Source organism: Cynoglossus semilaevis, chromosome 14 (genome assembly GCF_000523025.1).
Source record: "Cynoglossus semilaevis isolate Cse_v1.0 chromosome 14, Cse_v1.0, whole genome shotgun sequence".
Taxonomy (NCBI): Eukaryota; Metazoa; Chordata; class Actinopteri; order Pleuronectiformes; family Cynoglossidae; genus Cynoglossus; species Cynoglossus semilaevis.
In genome coordinates this window covers 1,873,406-1,891,872 of record NC_024320.1, presented here as the reverse complement: position 1 = coordinate 1,891,872, position 18,467 = coordinate 1,873,406, and the positions used below count along the sequence as shown (strand labels likewise).

Sequence of the window (18,467 nt, the reverse complement as noted above, 5' to 3'; positions counted from 1 at the left end):
TTATTCTTGAGAAGTCTTGAGAAGTCAGAAGTTATTCTTGACAGGATTTGCGTATTAACTACTGTTGTACGAGATTTCCTTGAATACTTCTCCAGTCGTTTATTTTTGCTTTATTGTTGGACCTGTTTTGTTTGACGTTTGTCATTAAAACAAATCGACCATCTACCGGCTGCTTCCACTCCTTGCCTGAAGACACCTCGCACAGCAAGAATCTTTCAAAACTGAACATCAGTCTGGATGTTATTTCTGGACTAATGTTTGTGGACTTTTTCCTATTTTGTAGAGGAAAATCAACCAGATACGACCAGATACGACTTGTACAACAACAAAGAAATATTTATTAAACAATTTTTTGTTTGAATTAGTCAGAGCTGCTCCAACAGGTGTATTTACAAAGAAAACAGCTGTTTGTAGAAAAGTCTAGTGCACAGGAAACAGACATCAGGGCAATTCGTGTGAGTACAAGAGGGGGGGGCGCTCTTATAGGCACGGGGTACAAATGCAACAGTGTTAAAGGGACAGTTCAGAGGTTTTTCTAGTGGGTTTCTCTAGGTACAGACTTTTACCAAAGCATGATCTTTTCAGGACTGCCCAACGAAGACGCTGCTGAGAGTAAGTATAGCTCAAGTCTACAAAATGTTGTTATTTGATTTCACCACTAGGTGATTTTCCTAACTTAAAACGTACACTTTCGCATCTCTGCCTGTGATGTTCTGTGTTGTTAACATTTGTTAATAAATTACAAAAATGTACCGTAGGATAAAATTAAAGTCAACTTTAAAAATTTGTTTAAAAAAAAGTGGTTCTTTTGTGCCAATTTATGTTCAAAAAGGTGGAACCTACAGGTGAGAAACCGTCGGTACCTAATGTCACCACACCTCAGAAAGACGGAACTGTCACTTTAAAAAAAAAAAAAAAACGTTTGTCACATCTAATTCTTCAAGTTGTTTTAAACTAACAAACATTTTCCAAATGCTGAGAAAAGAAACATTCATTTTCAGGCAACAGCGACAGCGTTGTGTTAGCTTCAGGCTACATGTGACCAAACGCAGGTGGTAAAGGAGGAAGTTCTGACGAAAGCCAGTTCCTGCCTCGTAACACAGTTTGTTCGTATTACTAAATTCTACACTTGATGTGGGAAAAAGATATATTCACATTGCTAACAAAAAGCTGCTAATCCTGCCACGTCATGATGAACGGCGGCTGAACTCATAGAAATGCCTGCAGGTGGAGATTAAACTGAGGAACAAAGACCCGACTGTCATCAGAGACAGGAGGATAAAGAACAAACCTGGACTTGTTTCTTTTAATAAAGCTGTTATGGAACTCATTTTCTGCATTGCTTGATATGTATCCACAGAGGGCGCCAAGGTGTGTTCTGTTTTGTTACTTACTTATAAAAAAGCCTAGAAAGTGAATGAAGAAAGCCCTAAATTTTGTAACAAATTTGGCCTGATCTGAAATGACTTCAACTGTAATTGAACGACAGAAGAGAAAAGAAGTGAAAGTATCCAAATAAAAAGGCTAGCTGTTGGATACGCAGTATCCACAAAACAACGTCTGATTGATTTTTTGTTGTTGTTGTTGTGGGCATGGCTATGGCGTAAGATGCTATAGTGACAATTACTGATAAAGGGAAATGTCCCGCTAAAAGCAAAAAAACAAAATGGTCAGCTCAGATCAAAAATGTCAAATGACTATATATATGTGTGTGTACATGTATTGTTTTGTAAAGAAGAATTGATTTCTAAATGATGCAGTACTTTTCTTGACTTCATACTAGACAGAATCCCTTTCATGGCATTTGAGCGGGAAAATGATTTAGAACGTTTTACCTGTTTGTCAATTACTACAAATTGATTTCAATTTTAGTAGATATATTTATCCTGATATCACAGCAACATTCTTTCGTAAATTCTTGTCAATAGTCTATATTTGTTTCCCTAATAGTTCACATTATTCTGCTCATATATCTACTGTATGATAATACCGAGTCTGTGACACCTGTAAACTAATGATGAGTGTAATGTTATTCTGGAATGAAATGTAAAAAAAACAATCATAACTTTTTGTTGTGATTTCGTTTTTTAACAACACCAAGGATGAAGAGGGCACCATTCACTGTCTAACTGTGGTCAGAATGTCTGACACTGATTCACAGAGTACAGTTCTGCTCTGTTTTTCCATTTAAGTCAGTCCTGAAATGCTCTGTTTTCTCATTAGTGAAGGCGTGAGTGTGAAGGGAGTCTTCCACTGTGGTCAGAATGTCTGACACTGATTTACAGAGAACAGTTCTGCTCTGTTTTTCCATTAAGCCAGTCCTGAAATGCTCTGTTTTATCATTAGTGAAGGCGTGAGTGTGAAGGACACGCCCGTGACTCTGAGGATCACCAAATGTCTCCAGTAGTTGTAGTAAAGCAGTGGTTCTCAATCATTTTCTGTCATCCGCCCATGTTAATGCACGCCATGTTAATGAAGACCAGACCAGAGAGTCCAGATGAGCAGACACTGGACTGGACAGAGCCACAATAGACAAGCGAAGACCTGACCTCTGAACTGAACTCTGACTGTCGTCAATTATTACAGAGTGGTGTAGACCTTGCCTTACAAGAAACTATGGGTACAATCAGTATCATTAAATGAAATAGTGTGTCCTCGGTTCAAAGAACTAGTTATTGATGGTGAAAATGTAAACTATAAAACCTGATGGAATCTGATGGAACAGGCCACTGGGTGGAAGAGGAAAACCTGTATTTTACCGTATTTTCTGGTCTATAAGTCTCACTTTGTTTTTTTTTTCATCCTTTGCCTGGGTTTGCGACATATACTCAGGTGCGACTTATATGTTAAAATATATAATTTCCTGTCTTTGTTATTTCACAGTAACAGCCGCTAGAGGGCACTCTAGGCTTGTTCACCAGTATGTGCTACTCCTGTACCACTGAAACTGTACATGTTCTTTATTTTGACACCGACGGCCGCTAGAAGGCACTGCTGCGACTTATAATCCAAAAAAAATATGGCGGAATCTCTTGGGAGTACTAGGATGAACGATGGACAAGTCTCAGCAGAAACCAAAAGAGGAAAAATCTGACTTTGAGAAACATCTTCAAAACTTCAATAACTGATTCTGCCCTTCCCCCTCCACCACCACAGACAAAATATTGGAGAACATTAAAAAAAAGGAAACCAGAAAACCCCAACACTTAGATGTGATCACCTGGTCTTTTGTGGAAACATCTTCAGTCATAAAAACTTTATTTGAAGTGGATTCTTGTCTGAATTTAAAAAACTGGATTTAAAATGCTGTTTTCAGTTGGGCTCCGACACGTCCCTGAAACCTCTGTATGAAATCTGCTCCCATATTTTTATGTATATATACAACAGCTGTGTGATCATGACAGTGATTCACAAAAAGCAAGTGTAATAGTAAAAGTACAACAGTGACATTCATTAGCACAACAAGCACAAGTATTCTACCATCTTTACATCCTGACGACACATCAGACAGTTGGTTACTTTTTTCTACTGCTTCGTCGTCTTCTTCTTCTGTCTGAACAACGTTGTTCAAAAGAAAAGTAAAAAAGTAAACGTGTAGTTGTTGCCAATCCAGCCAAGCACCAACCTCAACTAACGTCACCTGCAACCTTTGTGGACCAAAAAATGTTGGAAGGCATGTAATGGTATCTACCAAAGAATCGCTCCTGGTGGTTTTGCTGTTAGCAGGCAAGCAAAACAGTTCTCCTGAGTGAACAAATATCGAAGGGGCTGCAAAGTGGGTTTTTCAAGTTAATGCCTCTTTGCTTTAGTACTTTAGCGAACACGTCACATGAAAGCAGCAAAATGTTGTGCTGTTAGCTGGCCCGCTAAACAACTCTTAACCAAGTTATTGACTCTCTGGTCTGATGTCATATAGGTCAATAGGTTTTGATTTAATTTCTATTAGTCAGCTGTGGTACTTCACCAACATCTGCAACAACAGGCAACTTCGCACGTTTCCATGTTGGCATTTCAAATAAAACGTCTGGTACAGTCTTTGTTTGACACAGGTGTCTAAACAGTTTTTTTTTTTTTTGTTTTGCTACCACAAAGTTGAAAATACCATTACATCCCTAGGAGTGTGATTTATTTATTTTTTTATTGCCTTTCTACGATACTTACAGAATTGATCCAGAAAAGAAAACACAAGGACTTTACAATAAATAGGAAAATACATTTTGCCTGGCAAAATAATCAAAATGACTTCTACACTATGTACTACACTGTCCAAATATGTCACTGTACGCCCGTGTTGGCTGCTACAACTGAACAATGAGATTTAAAAAACAAACAACCAGACAGGAAAACAATGCATTGGTTAATCCACCATGAATTCATTCCTAAACAAAGACGTAAGGTTGAGTGCTTCTTTACATTTTCATTCTTCTTTCTTTTTTCACTATTTTCAACCAGGGTCCAACACAGTCTTTTAGAACCTGAGAGGAAGGTCAAGTCTTCCTTCATTCATTTTTCCGAGACGTGACAAGCAAATCTTTTTTCGGAACCTTCTCCACCCCAGTGTGAGATTTAATCAAGTAAAATCTTTCGGGGATGTCACAAGAAATCTTCAAAAACATGACAATTAATAGCCAAAGAGAAACAAACCATCAAAACTTGTGTGTGAACTCCAGGGGACGCTGTTGTGCTTTTTCTTCTTCTTCTTTCAAAAGAGTGATTGCGTTCAATTTGGTGTCTAAGGTATGTGTATGTGTGTGTGTGTGTGTGTTTAAAAAGTGTGTCTGTGTGCTTTTTGCTAAACACAAAACCTTTGTGTGCCATCAGTGTACCGGTGAACAGCAGTGTGGCCATGACTGTTGTTGCCCACAGAAAAGTCACAAAATCACAATAGTTCCAAGTCAGGAAATCAATAGGCTTCAGCGTCGAAGTCCTTCTACAGAGACATCCCTGTAGTTTTTTTTTTTATTTATTTTTTTATTTTTTTGAAAAGTGCTCCTACGGGGAGGGGGGAGGGTTGAAGGGTTGGACGGCCTAGAGTCCAGTCAGGTCAGTTCACACCCAGAACTGGGAAGAGCTTCCTAAAACTCGGGATGCTATAAGGAGAAGATGGATGCCAGGAGCATGAGGGCGGAGCTAAGAAGAAGCAGGGACACCTGGTGCTGTCCAGCTGAGTTCACATCCCTCCGAGCAGGTTCTGGTGATTCGTGACTGATTCCATCTGAAAGAAAAAAATGGAAAATGGAAGGGTTTTGAGGACAAAACTGCAGATTTTCTTTGGCGGGTGTGCGAATATACAAGCTTCATGCATCCGACAAAAGGATTTGTGAATTTATAGCTTTAATATTCATGAAATGGTAAATTGAATGAGTTACATTTTAGTAGCAACGTGAAGCTCATGTTAAAGTCACTAAGTAAGAAGTTCCCAGTTGGGGGGGGGCATGCCTCCTAGGGGGGCAGCAGTACTATTGCGGGGAGCGGCGGGGGAGTGAATGAACGAAAGGTAACACAGCATATTGTCCGATGCTGTAAATATTTAACAAGAGACTGGAAATAAAATACAAACTTGTTGAAGGCAGTGTAAAATTAATATCTGATGATAATGATAATAATATAATGCAAAAGAAGGCCGTTCATTTTAATTCTTGTTCTTGTGTCTGCTGTCACCTGTGTCTGAAAACAAAGTATGTATATACCAATGGGGGGGGGGAGGGGGTCAGTAGATAAACATTGAATTTTAATTCATATTTAGTCAATTGCGCTACAGTCACGTTGTCCTTGGAAACAAGTGTTTTGAAGTCAGTTGTGGAGGATGTAATGAGAAAAAAAATTCCAGAGGAAATTAAAAGAAGAATAACTTGGAATAACGTGAATGGGGGCCGTTTAATTATAACAGGCACACACACACACACACCACTAACCTCTGGGTTCTAGAGAGTTCTGACTGTTGTCTTCAAAGTCCACACCTTCCTGTTCACTCCCAGGGCTTTTCACACAATTGTCTTTGGAAAAAGGGGAAAAAAAAACATTAAAACAGCAAATGAAGGAGGAGGAGGAGAGAGAGAGAGAGAGCGAATCAAACTTCACTCAGTCATAACCTCATCACGACTGCGACTGAACCGCAGGGACATAACAGTGAGTGACTCACTTTGTGGTCTGACGAAGACTTTGAGTCGGAGACAGCTCCTCCTTCCCTTGTTATCAGTGATGGAGGCTGTGGAGACCAAACACAACGTGTTACACGTCATTCTTCTACTTCCAAAGGTCCCGATGCCTTAGAATGTCAAGACGCAGGAATATAAACCAGAAGAATTACAGGAATTGTAGGGAACGTTGGGGGGGAAAAACACCGAACATGTTGTTTTGGTTTTTCCTTCAGACACTGATCCTGGCAGTGGTTCAAATAAAGACCTTGATTTCTCTACATTCCAGGCAGTTTCTCTGTCCCATTAGGAACCAAACAGAGCCGCGATGACAGATTAGAGCGTCTCCTTAGTTCCTCCTGGGAACGTTCGGTCTGTGACTACAGTCGTATTCTACCACCAATGAAAAACACCATAAATACACACAGTACTGCACACGTGCAGTAATGTCAACAAGTTCAGTCAGTTAAACACATCATTTAGAGCCTCTTTGAAAAGACAACACTGGAGGAACAAATAAACAATCGCAGATGTTTTGGTGGACTCTAAGAAAGAAGACACGTCTTCGTGTGGGTGTTGACCTTTGACCTTTTAATGAATGAATCGGATCAGCTTCACCGTCATTTCTCCAATTCGACCTCAGGAGCAAATCACTTATGCAGATGTGTCATCTAATGTCGTGCTCACCTTACAAAAAAAAAAAAAAAAAAAAATCGAATTTCTTGAGACCTTTTTCACCCGAACATTAAAATTAAAGAATAAAATGTTGTAAAAATAATAAAATTGTTCATTCTTGTTGTGATTGCAAAAATAGGAAAAACTAATTCGTTTTTTAAAGTAGATCAGGGAACCATTGACATCCACAGAGAGAAAGTGAGGAGAGATAAAGAAAATCCTTGTGTTGTCACTTGAAGAAGAATCTGAGTGCGTTTGGTCTGGATGATTATTTATGTGCAGACAAGATGGATTCAGACTTTTGCACATGTGAACTCGGATTTTGACATTCTGTGTTTGGATATTTAAGACGCTGCCTGTATGGGTCTGCGGTTGTCCGTATGTGGTTGATGAGTATGTATGGTTCTATAGACACTCCACCAGCTTACAAATCCACCCATCCATCCATTTTCATCCGCTTATCCGTTACCGGGTCACAGGGGCAGCAGTCGCCACCCAAATCACACTGCACCGTACCAACTCCCCTGAACCTTCCTGCAGGTGGTGAGTCCACTGGAAGGTACCAACCGCCCTAACCGGGATTCGAACTTGCCCAGGAGGTGAACCCTGGGGTTCCACACCAATGACAGAGACATTGCCTCTGGGCCAAAGCGCCACTCCACCAGATCAGACCATACTATACCATAGCATACCGTACCATACCATAACAGACCATAGAATACCAGACCAAACCATACTGTACCATACCAAAAGAGACCAGATCAGTAGTCAGTGTTTCCAACATCTCTGATTTCAGAGATGTTGGAAACACTGACAGGGTTTACAGACATTTTATCAGATGCCAGTGACTGAAAGAAACATCTCCACCGACAATGCGAGAAAATAACCCCTGTCAGTGATGCAGCGTCTGACCATGTCAGTGGGTGAGGAAAGGAGTGAGTGCTTGTCGTGGACTTTGGAATTTCCACCTTAGATAAGTTATGTTTATTGTTTATTTATCACTTATTATTTTGACTAGTTGCTAAACAAGTTTTGTTTTTTTTTTTCCCATTTGTATAACGTTGGCTGTGGACTGAATCAGTAAATATAAAACTGACCATGTCACTGAGGATGACCAGATGCTCTGTGCTCATTGGCTGATCTGATCAAACAAGGCCCTTTGTCTTCACTTCAGCTGTGAAATGATGAAACAGAACTGGAGCTCAGATGATGGAGATGGGGCTCGGGGTCAGGAGGTTGGTGGTGGTGGGGGTGGGGTGGTCAGGTCAGTATCAATGGGACTCTCCTCTGGAGTGTTTTTAAGAACGTGGGGTTTAACTGGGGGGAGACAGTCAACCCCCCCCAACACAGGGAGAAGCAGCCAGACTCTCAACTGTCTCCTCTGAAAATTGGATTTCTATCCCCCTAGATTAGGACCAGGCTTTCCCCGCTCTGCTGAGGCTCTATTAAAAAAACACGCCGCCCTCTGAGGGTTGTACTCAGTGGCGCAGACCTACTTGTCATCACTGGGACCTTTAGACCTACTAGGACCAGCAGCAGTGCTGTGTCAACACCAGGCTTTTCCCAGGTGTCTGTGTCTGTCAGATGGACAGGCTAATAGTTAAAACAAAAAAATAAGCTAAATCATGACAAAGATAACTTTATCTTTGCCAACTTTTGGCCCAGATATGGTTAATATTCTAAAACAAATATGTAGACTAAAACAAACATGTAGACTAAAAATACAAATTTAAAAAAAGGAAAGCAAAAGGTTGGCTCGGAGAAATCTAAAAGTTAACACAAGAAAAGCTGAATAATTAGCCAGAATAGAGCTAAATATGTAGAAATTACTAGACCTGGGAAAGAAGCTCAGTTCTAGACAACAGTTAGCTAATCCAAAAATATAGCATCGTAGAAAAAAACATAACAAACATTTAACCAAGATGACAATTAATGATATTAAGAGTTGGCCAAAGTAACAGTGTGTTTGGAGGAAGAGCAGTTTACCAGTATAGTAGAGGTCAAAAGTTAACCTGTAGGTTAGCCAACAGTTAGCCCGGTGTAGCACATTTTCTCCCTAGGTTGATATGCAGCTTTTCTGCAATACAGAAACTTCCAGAATAAAACGAAGAAAACAAACAGATATTTTGTTCCAAGACTGAGGAGTTCTTCAAACAAACAGATATTTTGTTCCAAGACTTTTGCTTCCCGTCGGCACCGTCCTGATCCAGAACCGTGTTCAGCGGCTGCATTACAGTGAACCTCCTGCTGTTTTATCAGCTGCAGGTATTGATGTCAGATTCCATGTTAACAGTGTGGAGCCTTTATCGAAGCCTAACAATAGCTGATAGTTAATACCCGTGTCCAACATACAATACGCTTAGGGAATGTGTTCGAGACTCCATGTACATGACAGTGGAACAGGGAGGTCCACGTCTGCCTGTCCCCGTGAAGACAGAGGCGTCTTTGTCCTCTCGCCTACTGATTGTCATTTGCCCCAGGCTGGACAAAGGTGGGGGCAAGAAGAAGTGGAGGGAGGGCACATCAAACTCCTGACACCTGCAGTCGGCTACGAGTCTGTGTTTTATATGAACAACAAGGGAAACTGACAGGAACTGATCTGGACTGGTCCCTGTCCAAACAGGTCAAAGAGTTTAAATGTGAAGCTTCTTCATGTCTTTTGTTTAGTTTTCTGCAATTTTTTTTTTTAAACATCTTTTGTTACATTTGAGATTCTTTCGATTCAATATTAAGGCAGTATTTAGAACATCGCTTCTAAAAACCAAACATCAACTTCTGGAACATTCTTAACAACAGCAAATGGACAAGGATACATAGTGTAATAAAAAAGTTATCAAAGTTATCAAATGACCACTTGAAGACCATAACAGGGAAAATCAGCAACCTCAAAAAGTCAAGAAGTGTATATTATATACACTCAGCTACTAACAGTACGGACCAGTATTCGCAAATTACTCACAATGTACTGGCATGCAGTACATAAAAGTGCAGTTATCTCACAACCGCATGGTTCGTGGTTCCATTTCAGGTTTCCCTACCTCCCCCTTACCCCCTCAACAGCCTGGATGACAGACTCTGTAGTGTGACCTGCGACTGTGGTCAACACATCTATAACCGTCGTATAAAGAACAAGGACTGTGGTCAACACATCTATAACCGTCATATAAAGAACAAGAACATTAACAGTCCTACGTTTTTTTCATGGATGTGGTGGACAAACGTGAGGAGATATTAAAGTGGAGAATACCGCAGAAACATATTCCCAAATGAGTGATAATGTTTCTTCCACAGCGCTTGTAAATACAGTAGAGTAAAACAGCACTACAGTCATGGAATTATCTTTAAAGTCTACATTTTCTCCATAACACATCATGGTGTTTCTTTAGAAGCAGCTAAAACAACAACCATTAACTGACTGTTCACCCCTGAGGACACAGGGATAAAAGGTACTGCAGTACCTGAACACAGTACAAATAACTGTATTGTGTTACATTGTGGTGGCGGTTTGGCCCAGAGGCAATGTCTCTGTCATTGGTGTGGATCCCCAGGGTTCACCTCCTGGGCGAGATCGAATCCCAGTGAGGGAGGTTAATACCTTCCAGTGGACTCACCACCCACAGGAAGGTTTGTGGGGTTGGTACGGTGCAGTTTGATTTGGGTGGAGACTGCTGCCCCCGCGACCCGGTAACGGATAAGTGGATAAAATTGGATGGATGGATGGTGTTGCATTGTGTCTCACCACAAAATCACGATTCATTCTCCGGGCTGTCTTTTATTACTGTCTTGCAGGATCATATCACAAATTCTCAGGGAAACAAAATGTGTCCTTGGTGAGCCGAGCTGTAATGGATGAATCAAGAAGATGAGTCAGAAGTGGGACGGTCCATGTGGTCACAGCCACCTTTTCCTCTGCATAGTTCCACCAATCATCAAGCTACGGCCCGGGGGCCAGATGTGGCCCGTTCAGCTTTTTAATCCAGCCTGCCAAACTTTTCCAAATGATATATATTTCATTTGAATTATCATTATACTTCTGCCTTTTCCCTGCAATATCCATGTTTCCCCAATAGATGCTGTAGAAAATGCTAAAAGCCTTTTAGCATTTTAGCCTTTATGCATGACTTTAACATGTCGTTTATCTTAGTTAACATGAACGCTCCATCTATCTGCTCCTGACCCGGCCCCCCCTTGTTCAATTTTAGGAGAATTGCGGCCCGCGAGTCAAAACTTTTGCACATGCCTGCTCTAGTTCTACATGGGGAAACGTGACACATCGCTGCAGTTAAGAGGTTTGGAATCACTTTATCTTGATGTGGCCTCAGGACAATTTACATCAACTTGTGAGTCCACATGCTTTATTGGCACAAAGTCCAAAATCAGTGAAGCGAAAAAGCTAAAGGTTGGGGGATGAACTTGCTTATCTTCTTTACTACATGGAACTGTTTCCTGCAAAGGACAATTTTTTTTTCTATTATTATCTATAATTAGAATTGAACGGAACAAGAAGATGTATCATTTTGTAACAATATCTGCCACAGTTCTTCTACAGTTTACAAAACCTGTTTTCCAAATATTTAAAGAGTTGGCCAAAGAAACTACAGCAGTGACTGAAGATTTACGTAGATTCAATATTAGCTTTTTGCTGATATCCGATATGCCGATATTGTCCAGACACCTGAATTATTACATAATTATGCTAATATTGGTTGGCCGATATAATCGGACATCCCTAAAAACAAGTCTCTACCACGACAGTCTGTTTTCAGGCCCTAACACTGACCTTGTGTCAGTACTTCCTCTGATTCCAAAAGCCTGAAATTATTTTCTTAAAATCCATATAGATATTGTTTTTCAAAAGGGAAAACATTAAAACACGATCCATTCATCATTCGAGTCTAAAAGGTGAAACTCTACGTCATTTTGAAATTCAAATGTGCAGCTTCTTTCGACAAACATCTGCGCAGCACCTGGAGGCGATGGAATTGCAAAGAGGAAAAAAAGAATTCAAACGGTTTTACTTCGGATCTAATATCAGAACGTGTTTTCCTCTGGCAGCACCTGCTCCGTCTTAATATTCACGTTAAGACCTCCTTAAGTCCTTCTGACCACCAGCTTATGGAGCCAGATTCCAGAAATCCGGCACAGAGCTGACTGTATCTGCTTTAGTCCCAGTCTTCTGGGCACTGACGGACCCACTTATGAAAACACTGCGACCCAGCTGCTTGTTTCCCCCACGTATTCTCACGCGGTGAAGGAAGCTGAACGACAGACAGCAGCAAGAGACCACAACAGTGGAGATGATTTGCTCCCGGCAGCTCATGTTTTGGCTTCCTCTCTGCTGCTTGTTCTGAGGACATACAAAAACAAAACCCAAACTGCTGCTGTCGTTTTTTTTGTGTTTTTTTTTTACTGAGTTGGATCTGATGCCGAGCTTCTGATGTAAGTCTTAGGTGGAGTGTGTTTTTTTGTGTGTTGGGAAAGTCTCTACTGACATCACACTGGAGTTCTCCCCTCCTCTCCCCACCCCTACAAAAAATATTTATTTAGCTAAGATTTTTCCCGTGAATAATTTTGGACTCCTTGTTTTGATGTGAACCATGGGAATTGAAGCATTTGCGGATTTTGTGCAGAAAAACCGCTAGAATGTGGAAAGTCATGTGCATCAGAAGAAATTCTCAAAAATATTTAAGAAAGATGTTTTTTGGTTATAGACAGAGAAAAGATAACTCATTATTTTATATATATATTCAAGTTGGCTTTTATATACATACATATATGTGTATGCATACATATATGTATGTAGAAAAGACAGAGAGAAAAGATAACTCATTATTTTATATATATATTCAAGTTGGCTTTTATATACATACATATATGTGTATGCATACATATATGTATGTAGAAAAGACAGAGAGAAAAGATAACTCATTATTTTATATATATATTCAAGTTGGCTTTTATATACATACATATATGTGTATGCATACATATATGTATGTAGAAAAGACAGAGAGAAAAGATAACTCATTATTTTATATATATATTCAAGTTGGCTTTTATATACATACATATATGTGTATGCATACATATATGTATGTAGAAAAGACAGAGAGAAAAGATAACTCATTATTTTATATATATATTCAAGTTGGCTTTTATATACATACATATATGTGTATGCATACATATATGTATGTAGAAAAGACAGAGAGAAAAGATAACTCATTATTTTATATATATATTCAAGTTGGCTTTTATATACATACATATATGTGTATGCATACATATATGTATGTAGAAAAGACAGAGAGAAAAGATAACTCATTATTTTATATATATATTCAAGTTGGCTTTTATATACATACATATATGTGTATGCATACATATATGTATGTAGAAAAGACAGAGAGAAAAGATAACTCATTATTTTATATATATATTCAAGTTGGCTTTTATATACATACATATATGTGTATGCATACATATATGTATGTAGAAAAGACAGAGAGAAAAGATAACTCATTATTTTATATATATATTCAAGTTGGCTTTTATATACATACATATATGTGTATGCATACATATATGTATGTAGAAAAGACAGAGAGAAAAGATAACTCATTATTTTATATATATATATTCAAGTTGGCTTTTGAGGAAATGTAAGTACTCCAACAATCATCGATAACAACTCTAATTTTGATTTCAGAGACAAATATTACTCCATTGCAATATGTTTCAATATACTTCATTAAGTGTATATGCAGATAATGCCATTGTAAATGTAATCATTTGTCTCTAAATCAAATTAAACCAATTTCCAATACTTCTTTATACCAACAACCAACAGCTCCACGAATAATCGACATGTAAATATAGCAGTGTCCGATGATTTTAGCTCAGAAATTCAAGCTCACACTATGGATGTACAACGGCAACAAATGATCCCAGCAACTCTTATGGACAAAATAAAAGTCTATAAATCAGACTGTGAATATTTAAGTTGATGCTCAGAAGCATTACGGCACATTCCAGCTGAAACCCAAACAGTGGAATCAATGGTGTAAATAATACACAAGCTAAGTGCACACTCACAGATATAGTAGTACTCTCTGCCAGGGCGAAACTCAAAGCCCAAGGAGAATGGAGTGAAGAGCTGGAACTTCTCAGAGAACTTCAGGGGTCCGTTAGGTGAGACAGGCCGGTTACACTCCCAGCGCTTGAAGCCTTTAGACGTGTGGTCACAGGAGCTGTATCCATCATAGTTCACCATGTAGAGGACGTAGCGCTCGGCGCGGTCATCGGCCACCGGCGCACTGTAATGAGGACAGTAGACGTCGAGGTAGTCGTTGATGCAGACGTCAATGTGGTAATCACTTCGGTAAAACCTGGAGTACAAGAAAAGATACATGAATATGAAACACATTCAAAGATCTGAATGTTAGCGTCTAGGCGAAAATACAAGAAAAATCGCAGACCAAGGAGCCAAAATATTACTTAAAGTTAGAAAAACTAGCCAAATAAGGTGAAGAGTGTGACTAAAAACAAAATGCTTTCGGTTAAAGATTATCTAGAATAACTATTTTTAGCCACAACAGTAACTAAAAGTGTGACGTTTCATATTTTGGATAATGTTCAGCCACTAGGGAGTATAAAATAATACAAATTTTTTCTAAAAGTTAGGTCAGAAAACAAGGTAGAAACACTAATGTTGTCATGAGTGGGTCTATGGTTTGAGATCCAAATATAATTCCCACAATGGCTCCACACATACATTCCATACAAGGTCACATGATGTTCCATCCTGATCCTCTTGAGGATTTATCTATCCTGTGTGAAAAGGTTTCGCTGACTGTGCACAGATTCTCCGCCAGAGGCCGCATGTTTGAGCAGTAGAAGATGATGAAGTAAGTGGATACTGAGTCAATTATCAGCTGACTATTCTACAGAGAGAGAGCAGAATTGTTTGACATACGGAAGCCACAGGAAAGCAGAAATGCAAAATGCGATGAAAAGTGTCTTGTTAAACAATTGATTACTAATAAATATTTAAAACATGACACAATTGGTTCGTTATATTTAAGTCAGTCAAGACTTATATTCAAGACTGAAGATCAGTTTCTTGGAATTAAAGATACCCAGATGAGTTTATACGCTGATGACGCCATTGTGTTTTCTAAAGTCATGTTGATACTGTTGTTTCTCTCTGAGTCAAGACTACTGTCCAGTAGTATCACTATCACCAGCATGTCTTTATGGCAACAAAAAGCACCAACAACCACCAAAACAATGAAGTTGTCACATGACAAAGGTGACAAAGTGTGTCTTTTTATCACCTACTACTATAAATTATATACATTTCAAACTTGTGGCTGTCATTTTTTTTTTTAATTTTTGGATGAATCAAATCACATCCTCAACTTGACAGCGATGCTATACCATGGACCATTGGCAGCTCATCTTATCTGTCTGCACTAAAAGCTTCACAAATGCAACTTTACACCAGCCTTGTGGGAGTCAATTTTAAGCCGGCGCTCTGACCGCCTGACGTGTCCTGCTCTGCTGCTTGGTTTTCAGTAAACACGGGGAGAAGAAGATAGGTCTAGTTTTAACCAGATTCCAGAAGGATATTCAAGCTGTCATGGAAATCCCATTCTACACTTGGGGTCTTGTCAGAGTAGTAGGCAGACGCTAACCAGGGGATTAGGCTGTGTGACAGTGAGGGACTTTCAGTATCAGGCTCTAACAATGATCTATGGCTCAGCGCTGATTTACAAACCTGCGGTTTAGGATTAAATAATCTGAAGAAGACTGGGCAAGGGAGACTCCCTGAGACTGAGATTCAGGCTAGTCTTTTATTAAGGGAAAGAACTCGGGCCGTCAACCAATCAGAATGTTGGAAAGCAATTAATCCCACAATGGTACTTTGTTCACTCCAGATTAATAGCATATTGATTCTGTGTTTCTTCTAAAGGTTGCTTTGAAGCATTTGAGTTCTCATGTAAACCGACCGATGTTTATTGTTGTGTCAACAAACCACAAAAAGGGCAAATCACAACTTCCTGTTTTTCTTTGTCTTGTTCAACATCAAAGATGTATTTTATAGTTTTGCATTTGTTAACGTCCAACAACAACCTCCGTTTAAGAGCGTCTTTTCTCTGTGACACTTTGGTTGCCTCTGCTATAGGAGCCTAGATGGACATTTATTTATTTTGAAATGATTTTGGTCCAGATTTTGTTCTTGAGTCTGTCTGTCCGTTTTGAAATGATTTTGGTCCAGATTTTGTCCTTGAGTCTGTCTGTCCATGCTCGACTGGACAGGACTGGACTGGACTGCAGCTGGGTCTGGGGGAAGAGAAAAAGCGGCAAGAGCTTTGGTTTTATGTTTGACCAGACTGTAATTAGGAGGGGAATTATAACAATTTGGCGGACAATGGCAGCAGACACTTTGCTATCAATGACACAGACGTATGCACACACGCACTGGTTTGTGGGAGAAGCCAGTTGAACAGCCACTAATCCAGCAGCTCATTTACAATCCCTGTAATGACAACTGGACAGCCCCAGGAGGCCGTGGCCGGGACACGCACGTGTACACACACTGTTCTGCTTTTTGCTGCTCCTGTCTCAGAAAGCTGTCACGTATTACAGTCAGTATAGGTGACATAAAACGTTTACAATAAACAGAAATAGCAAAGAGTTGTAGAAGCTCATAATTATTATCCTGATTATACCTAAAAATACTTTTTTCACACGCTTTGAACCCTGCGACTTAAACAATGATGCGGCTAATTTATGGATTTTTACAAGCTAACAAAATTCATACCGCTAGCAATCAATGACTTTTCGGGCAGGCTGCTGTGCGTTATACTATTAGCGTATGTCTGTTAAGAGACTGTTTATGTTCTGTTGTGCTCGGTGTGGCGGATAATAAAGACCCCCTCTGGGTGTTTTTGTTTACCTCTGCTGTGGACAAGCACAAAGTGAAGGGAGTTAGCCCCGGAGCTAATGTTAGCTTCAGCTCTGAAGCAGATCACAAAGTCTCCCCTGTTAATTCCAACTACAGTCGGGGCTTATTAAAGTGAACTACTTGTCATTGTGACACGTAATACAACATACCAAACAATCAACACATTTGATTTAAAAAAAAAAAGAACAAACATTGAAATTGTAGATAAGATAAATGAACCTGAAAATTAGCTAAAAGTACAGTATAGTAGGGTCACTTCCTCCACAATGTTAGGGAAAATGTTAGTCAAGAATACTACATTTGGTGCAGAAAAGTTAGACACCTGTGGACTTCAATCTTCAATCTCAGTTAAATGGTTAGCAGAAAAAGGCCAAATAGCTTTAATGACTAAAATTAAAATTAGCTGCAGTGGCTAAAATTCATTCAAAATAGCTGAAATCCAACGGAAATAATAACCAAAATAAAATATCTAAATTATTGTAAAAAGGTGAAGTTTCAACCTGACCCTAAATGAAGGGTTGGGAGGGTCAAAAAGTACCAAACTATCACTTCCTCAGTCAGGGGCATTGTGGGATATCTTGCTTTGTCCTACCTTGTCAGTGCTAATCCATAAATGTTAGCTTCAACCTTGAAAACATTCCCTGCTGTCAATCAGAGCTGACCTTAGAGTAACGACCGGGATTAGTGTGGATTAGAGAAGAATTTCTGACTGAAGCCACCGTCAAAGACACGTTTGTGAAAGTGACAACCTGAACGCCGGACGTTATCTGATATCATCACCCAACCGCTGGACTGAGACGCAAGACCAGGAGACAAAAGCCTAGGTATTTTTAAAACGATCCCAGCCCCGTGTTGTTCCTCATACGCCCCAGCAGTTGCAGCTAATCCACCTATGAATTTATTAATTGAATTAATTAATCATCTACCACATTATCCTTTTCAGGGCTGCTGTTTGGTTGGATGTTTTTGGACTTAACATACAGAGAACATCCACAGTGCAAGGCCTGCCTATTCAAATAATGGTTCACGAGCCACATGCAGCCCATAGACAGCCTCAGAGTGGCCCAGTCTGTGGTAATTTCAAAAACATCAAGGAGAAACTGAAAGACTCCCGATTGCAGGATAAAGATATTTTTTTTGCAGTACAGTACAGAAATGTGCCATTTTCTCTTGAGTTGCTTTTTTAAATGTACCCTTCTGTTTTCCTCCACATTTTGTCATACAGTACAACTGTAGCAACAAAAATGTTCCATTCGGCCCACCTGATTGTTTCATAGAGTGAACTTATAATGGAGTAGTCTGTCTGTAGAAGAAGCCCACTAAACACTCCTGAAAACATCTGCCGCCTACTTAGTTCTCATCCAACTGTGTGGCCTTGGACGCCGCTGTTAGCGGCTCTCATTAGGATTTGTTATTTATTTATGACGTGAAGTCAACTGGGTTTTAAAGTCGTTACGAAAGACGATAAAATACTCAGTGAGAGTCGATGCAGTGCCAACAGCAGCTGCAGATGTTCTGCAGATGAAAGCTGTAAAAAAAGTTTTTTGTTTTTTTTTTAAATGGCAGGAATTAAATATTGAGTGTGGAGATGTGATCCACGACTTTTTCAGAGCCTTTTTTGAATCACAGAAAATATATATATATATACATATATATATACATATATACATATATATATATATATA

At 39.5% G+C, this 18,467-nt stretch overlaps 1 protein-coding gene across 1 annotated transcript in view; it reads right to left on the bottom strand.

Annotated features, from left to right (window-relative positions):
* Positions 1-3,759: 3,759 nt before the first annotated feature.
* LOC103389085 (ephrin-A5-like) overlaps positions 3,760-18,467 on the bottom strand; it is a 1,154,841-nt gene continuing 1,140,133 nt past the window's right edge. Inside the window, exons 2-5 of the mRNA XM_008324347.3 lie at positions 13,908-14,200; positions 6,143-6,208; positions 5,916-5,996; positions 3,760-5,215 (exon numbers count right to left, since the gene is read on the bottom strand). Of these exons, the coding sequence (XP_008322569.2) occupies positions 5,091-5,215; positions 5,916-5,996; positions 6,143-6,208; positions 13,908-14,200 (565 nt within the window). The 3' untranslated portion in view covers positions 3,760-5,090. The remainder of the gene's footprint in view (positions 5,216-5,915; positions 5,997-6,142; positions 6,209-13,907; positions 14,201-18,467) is intronic.